Source organism: Peromyscus californicus, unplaced genomic scaffold (assembly GCF_007827085.1).
Source record: "Peromyscus californicus insignis strain IS unplaced genomic scaffold, ASM782708v3 Scaffold_4__1_contigs__length_199733344, whole genome shotgun sequence".
NCBI classification, from domain to species: Eukaryota; Metazoa; Chordata; class Mammalia; order Rodentia; family Cricetidae; genus Peromyscus; species Peromyscus californicus.
Window position 1 is genome coordinate 62,486,451 of NW_026294562.1, and position 7,165 is coordinate 62,493,615.

The window sequence follows — 7,165 nt, forward strand, 5'->3', positions numbered from 1 at the left end:
CAGAGAAGACTCAGTTCTGGGGCATCCGTGGCTTGCCCTGGCCCACAAGGCCACACCTCTCTTGCAGGTGCGGCAGTCAGGCCAGCATGCCAAGCCCCGTTTTTTCAGTGATGGACTATGGATTAAACCTTGCCCTGTACACGTGGTTGCAGGAAAGATCGTGTCAACACCACTTTGATACCTTGACAACTGTTACAGAGATCAAGGAAAGGGAATCCAAAAGAAAATTTATTGTGGTGGAGACATCTACTGTGTTGCCCCAGCTCCCATCAACAAAGGCAGCTGTCACTTTTCTGGCTCCTTGCCTGTATCTATCAGGCAGCAAGTGGATCCCTCTGGGCTAAAGCCCCAAGGTTTCAGGAATGGCATTCTTCCAAAAGCCAACACCCCAAATTCCAGATTGGAATGGTGATCCACCTACCTTCTGCCTACAGAGGGTGGTACTCTGGGGGCCCACATCCACCCATACAACAGATGTGGGCCAGATCAAAGATGAGTAACACCATTAAACAGTATGTCCAGCTATTGAATATTCTTATTACTGCTGGGATTATCTGCAAGGGACAGATTGGAGGGCCCAGAAAGGAAGGCAGCAGTAGTTGTGGGGCTGGGGGAAGAGTAACCTCAGAGTGTTCAAGGCAGGGCATGTGCCAGGCCTATCCAGGAGCTATCAAGGCCCTGTATCTACCTGGGTCCTTTGCTTGCCCTTCTGTGGCTTCTTGGCTTGAGAGACTTGCCTGGACGGAGAAGCTGGCATCCCCCTGCTTTTGAATAGGGAGGCCATCTTCATAAGGGCTTTGGCTACAGCATCCTTTCCCCTGTTCTGGCCTCCAGGGTCTCAGAAGACCTTGCTTCATCCCTTGAGAGGCTTTGTGTCTAGTTTTGAATGGAGGATGGTCAGATCTGGCTTTGATGTCTTCACAGCTTGAAGCTCCCTTAGTGACAGGTCACTCAGCTCCACAGAGGTCAGACTGCAGCCACATGGGTAAGACAGAAGGGACAAAGGTTGATCAGCTGGGGGAAAGAACCCAGGTGAGAGTGGAGTGGTTGGAGCTGTCTGCTTAGCTATAGCAAAGACACAAGTACCTGAAGCACTGGAATCTATTAAAAGTTGAGGGCCCATGAGGGAATATAGATGAGGGTTAGGCTCATGGGCCCAGACTGTCTCCATAGGCTAGGGATATTTGTTTGAGACCCAGAGTTTTGGGTAGGACCATAGAGGGCTAATCTTTGTAGGCTGGGTACCTAGATCTGTGTGTAAACTTGGTCTCAGAAGGAACTTCTAGGCACCTACTCTAACCTAGGGTTGATAGGCTATGTCCTCAGCACCATACCTCCCCCGGCCTTTACCTGAGTGTCTTTAGGCAGCATGTAGGGTACTTCAGGGCTGAACACAGGCAGGACACCATGTAACCAAGCAGCTGACAGCCACTGAGATCCAGGGTGGTCAGGGCCCGGCTCTGCTGGAGCACAATGACCAGGTACTGGATCGCTTCTTGGAGGCTGGGCAGTTGCACCCTGTGGGAAGGGCTGAACTCAGAGGCTGCAGGAGGTGGTATCCCCTACCTCCACCCTTCCAAAACCAGGCCTCACCTGAGTGTCTGCACCTGGCACTTGGGCCAAGCCAGTCCTTCACACAGTAACCGCAGGCCTGCCTCAGTGAGCCGGTTCTGGAGGAGGCCCAGCTCCTTTAGGGCTGGCGCTACCTTCAGGGCCTCAGAGAGGTCTCGGCAAACTGTATCAGGGAGTTTGCAGTGTGACAAGCTGCGGGGGGGGGGGGGGGGGGGGGGGGGGAGCAGGTGGGTTGGTCTGTAAGCCTGTGACCACTTTTCACCTCCAGCTGAACCAACTACCCATTCCCTCATACCCTGATGTTTAGTCAAGAAATGTACAGTTTGTCATAATTACCCTTTATTAATTATGGCCACCATCCGCAATGGCTGTGCAGGTCTGCTGGTTCTGATTTTTTTTTTCTTATTACAAATCATGAGGTGAGCACCTTCATGTACTTAGTTTTCTGGTAGAATTTCTGGGCCAAATGTGACTATCTTTTTGGCTTCTTTTGTTTCATTTTCAGATTGCTGGATCCTGACCTCCACAAAGCCAGTTTTCCACCTCATCCTCTATTGATGTATGATTATCTGCTTCACTGTGGCCTGCCACTATTCATTCCCATAACTTTCCTGACTCCCCGCTCAACAGTGATAGCTAAGAGTGATAGGATCTACCACACTCTACCCTCAGGGAGCCTCAGTAAATCTTACCAACCCCCGAGGTAGGATCAGCTGGCTATATCTTACAGGGAGGAAACCAAAGCATAGGCAGACGACTTGCTCAAGGGCACAAAGGGGCAGCTGCACCAGGGGCCACCCCCTCTGAACGCTTTCCTGCAAAGAGATGGTGTAGCAACTCCAGCAGCACTTGGGAGCTTTCTTCAAAAGGAACACTGTTGCTTTTTCTGTCTCTTCCCCCAAGCTGTGCTGCACTCTTGTTTCCCACAAAGCCTAGTGCCAGCCTTTCCCTGCCAGCACTTAATAGTGATGGATCCGGCTTAGTCTCTCAGCCTATGTCCTCCACCTTCTCCAGAAAGCTAATTTCGTCTCTGTACAGGGCACCCAGCTCTGAATCCCCTCCATGCTGAGGCATGGTGACTCACATCAGAATACTCAGACCACATTGTTGGGCAGTCATGGCCTCACAGAGTGGACGCAGCAAGGAGACTGGGGTTTGTTTCGTGGTGTTTCGAGAACTGCAGGGAGAGAAGGAAAGAGGTTGATGGCCATAGTGCTCCTTCTAGGCCTTTCTAGAAAGTACTCAATTTTTCCTACCTGAGGATCGGGGGTTCCAGAACTGTCTCTGCCACTTATCCCGTATCCCTTGCATTGCCTCCCCCAACAAACTTGAACAAAACCCAAGAGTGGGCCTGCAGGTCCCTAGGACCAAGTCCTGCCATTATCCTGGTGTATATTCTCAACAGAAGGCAAGTCTTGGCATGAGTATTGAATAGAACCGAGTTCATAGAAAGTAAATTCCATGTCTGTGCAGGAACCTAGGATCTGGTAGAGTCTGGGAGTGGAGGAGGATATGGAATAGTGTGGTCAGTACCTTGGGGCCAGCAGTTGGACCCAAGTGGAGGAGCCAGGGTAGACTTTGAAGATAGACAGCAAATAGTGTTGGGTTGGAGGTACAAGGCTCAGCACACAGAGGACATGGCATTAATCCAGAATGTATGAAAAAGTGCAACAGGGAGGGGCCTAGGCCACTTCATGGAACTCTGTTGGCTGTGCTGGGGGGGTTGCCTTGATCTACATGACTAAAAGTAGGTATGGTGAGGTCACTCTAGGGAAGAAGAGGGACAGCTGCCTTGCAAAGGGGTGGGTAAAGTGGTCCTGAAGTCCTCTCTGCCATGTGGGTTATCGGGTGTGGATATGCTTCCCAGCCCAAGTGGGCTTGGGCACATGGGTGCAAGTTGCACTGGTGAGGACAACCTTGCCCTCTAGACTCACCCCGTCAGCCGCTTCACCAGACTCTTTTTTTTCTTTTGCTTTGCCTCTACCAGTCCACAGTTGACCAGTCTCAGAGCCTGCCCAGGCGGGCAGCACTGCACACAGTAGCTCAGGACCTCCAGGTCCATGCGAGTGAACCGAACTCGCTCCAGGACCATCTCTGGAAGGCTGCCGAGAGCCTGTCGAACAAAGGCGTCCTCTTGTGTCTCATACAGACAGTACAACAGCTCCAGTCCAAAATTGAGATCCTCCTCTTCCTCCTCTGGTTCTTCAGTGTCCTCCAGCTCATCCTTCTTGTCTGCCCCTACTGGTGCCACCTTGGGGTGGCCCTGTCCTTGTACCCACCGCAGGGTGTCCTGTTTCACACGCTGTGGCACTACACAGCCAAAATGTCGTTCAATGTCACGAATCCTCTCTGCACTCAGTAGTCCGAAGAGGAAGCGAGTGGTGAGTGCAAGATAGCCACGCAACTCTGCGTTAGAGTTCAGGAGCATCTGCACACCTCCCGCTGGTGCCCCCGGAGATCCCTCAGCCTCCAATATGTAAGACAACGCAGCCAAGAACTCTTGGAAGCTCTGGTCAACGAACTGGTAGGTGACCTCCTTTTCTAGCACGCCCAGCAATTCCTTCTTGCTGAGAAACAGTGCCTGAACTTGGGAGCCCTGAAGCTTCAACCGCTCCATCTCATTTTCTGAGAACTGTGCTTGATGCTTCAAGATGCCCTCCCGGGCCAGGCGGCACAGTGTGCGCAGTTCTCCCTGTACCCGGGGTCCATTGGCGCCTGCAGATTTCAGCATGCTGGCGATGAAGAGCAGGTACACCGATGTCGTGGTCTTGGAAGTACGAGACAGATCCCGGCCCAGCTCCAGCTGCTGCTGCAGCACAGTACACACGATCCAGCACACGAAAGGCACGAAGCACAGTGCGAACAGCGTCTCATTCTCTTTCACGAAGCGGTAAGCGCACTCCGCCTTCCTCTCGTCCTGGAAGAACTTGAAGAAATACTTCTTCTTGTCTTTGTCTGAGAAGCCGCGCACTTCTGCGCACTGTGGCGAGCACAGTCTGCCCTGCAGCCTCCCGGGGGCGACATTGCGTGTAGTGACCAGCAAACGAGCCAAGGGCAGCAGCTCCTGGCTCAGCAGTCCGCTCAGCACTCTCAAGCCACTCGTAGCCTCAAAAGGGTCTGTGCAGGGCGCGGCCTCCGGAGCGACTACAGCAGGCAGCTCGTCCGCACCGTCCAGGATAAACAGCAGGCGCTGGGGAAGCGCCAGGATCTGCCGCACCGGCGCCTTGCGGTCGGGACACTGGTCCAGGATCAGGTCTGCCAAGCTGCGCGTACCCGGCCTCTCCAGCAGCTCGCCGCACGGCATGAAGAAGGCGAAGTCCACTTGGCCGTGGTATAGCTTGCCTGACGCCCAGTCGTAGAGGATTTTCTTGGCGGCCATGGTCTTGCCAATGCCTGCCGGGCCCTGCAGCACCACGGTCAGCGGCCGCAGGCCCTGGTCATCTCCCCGGAAGAGCCGATTGAAGGTATGTGTGTCAGAGCGCCTCGCACGCTCAGGCTCGGGCTCCTCCGACGGCCCCAGCAGCTCGTCCTCCACGGCGCCGCTCCCCGGCGCGATGAGTAGCTTGGTGAAGCGCTTGTTGATCTTCACCGAGCGGGCGTTCCTCTCCTTCACCTTGGCGTGCTGTAGCAGCACGTGCTCGCGGTATTTCTTCTTGTACTCTGTAAGGTGTGAGGCCATGGAAGGTAGGGATGGAGTTGCCGCCACCCTGGAACCAACGCCTTGCCTCACTTTCCTCTATTGTGTCATGGCCTCCTCCAGCTATCTCACATCCAAGGACCCCCAAGCAACACCAGGAAATGGGCTCCCTGAGGAGTCCAATAGGACCTCTCACTTGTGTGCCCCGCCGAACTTACCGGACACGGAGAGAACTGCTGAGCTGGGGCCGAGCCCTGGAAGGAAAACCCAATGTGAGGCTCACTGAGCGTGAGGGATGGGGCAAGGCATTTTCCCTGGGAGCCTCTGGAATTGCCCCCCTGTACATGGGGGGAGTGCATGCCGAGTCAACCGATTCCACCCCATCCTACCCCATCCAGCTTACGCTGCAGCTGCTGCTCCTTGAGCCGCATGGCCACATCTCGAGCATCCGCCTTCTTAAGGATCTTTCGGGTCACATCCACGGCTGGCTCTGACCCGTAAAACTGGGTCAGCTTGTCGACGAGGTCCACGGGGTCTGAGTTCTCCAGTCGCCCCCACGGGATGCTCCGGCCATCCAGGGGTGCATCCCGCAGCTTGTGGCGAAAGCGCTTCAGCTGCTCCTGGCTCAAGTCCTCTAGTGCGGCCAGAAGCAGCTCCCTTGCCAACGCCTCCGAGCTGGGGATGGGCAGGATTATTACTGATGCCACTTGCATAGGACCTGTTCCCGAACTTCCAAAGCACCTCAGGTCACACCTGCCACATTCTCCACATGGAGCCCCAGGACAATACACCTCTAATTCCTAACTGCTTGTGGTGAGGTGAATCACTCTACAGCTAGCCTTCCCGCGTCCTTCCTTTCACACACCTGACCACACCAGACAAAGCCAGTTAAGGTCCCTACATGGGTCTGTACTCTCCTTTGTCTCTCCCTCTGATAGGGCTGCCCTAACATAGCTCACTCCAGGAACATTGAGCAGACAGGTCAGGCCCTGGCGGGGTTCCTAAATTCATCACTCCAAGCTCGTTGCACACTTTGGTAAGTACTTTCTGGACCGCCTGCACCAGGGGCTAAGTCCGAGTCCCTTGTGGGGAGCAGACTTATAAATGTCCTGGCTTGGGGAGGGGGGTGGCATAGAAGATGGGCTTTGAATCAGCAGCCCAGGACAGACTCTAGAGGGCCAGCTTAACTTGAAAGTTCTCCCTGGAAGCCACACTCACCTGGAGCAGGAGGCTCCAGCCACATCCATGGAGTCTTGTCACAGGACCTAAGGCTCAGAGGTAGAGGCAGGGAGCAGAGGTGATCCTTCCCCAGCTAAACTGGTCTCATCCTGGGAGTGGGGGGTGTTGCTCAGCCTTGTCCATTCCAGCTTAGCTAGAGTCTTGCCGACAGTCACAAGGCTCCCACACTTAAGCACAGTTCCCATTTAAGTGCTCTACCAGGCGACCTTTGGTTTTTCTTCTATTTTATTCTATGGATACTCCTCTTACTGGGTGTGGCATCCCATGCAGCTGTGAGAAGGTGATTCAGAATGAGTGTGTGACTCACTACTGGGTCTTCAGAAATGGCCTTAGCTGGCTGAAAATGTTCAGACAGGGTGTGCGAACAAAGGGGAGTGTATGGGCAGGGCTTTGTGGAAAGGTTCACATCAGGGGAAGAGGGGGAGCCAGACCCTGAGCTCTGCAGCTTGTTAATCCTCCACACGAAGCTACGGGGCAGAGATGGGATGTTTCTGACCTTAGGACCTGTAAGTGACTACAGGGATGTGGAGTTCCGATGTCTGTGTGGGATGAACGTGCGTATAGGCATGTGTGTGTACCTCCACATGGCAAAGTTAACATGGTGTTTGAGTGCAGGGATTTGTAGTGGACTAAGTTACATCCCTTGAAGACACAGTTCATTCAGGCAAAGCTGTGCGGCCTTTTAATGCATACCTTTTTCTACTAGGTCTTGAAAAC

General features: G+C 54.0%; 1 protein-coding gene across 1 annotated transcript; it reads right to left on the reverse strand.

The window, feature by feature from the left end:
* Nucleotides 1-853: 853 nt before the first annotated feature.
* On the reverse strand, nucleotides 854-6,456 carry Nlrp6 (NLR family pyrin domain containing 6). Its single transcript, XM_052713388.1, has 8 exons — nucleotides 6,428-6,456; nucleotides 5,613-5,884; nucleotides 5,428-5,463; nucleotides 3,507-5,232; nucleotides 2,657-2,749; nucleotides 1,594-1,764; nucleotides 1,351-1,518; nucleotides 854-971 (listed from the first exon to the last, which is right to left on the reverse strand). The coding sequence occupies exons 1-8, from the start codon at nucleotides 6,454-6,456 to the stop codon at nucleotides 854-856; spliced, it is 2,613 nt and encodes an 870-aa protein (XP_052569348.1).
* Nucleotides 6,457-7,165: the final 709 nt, after the last annotated feature.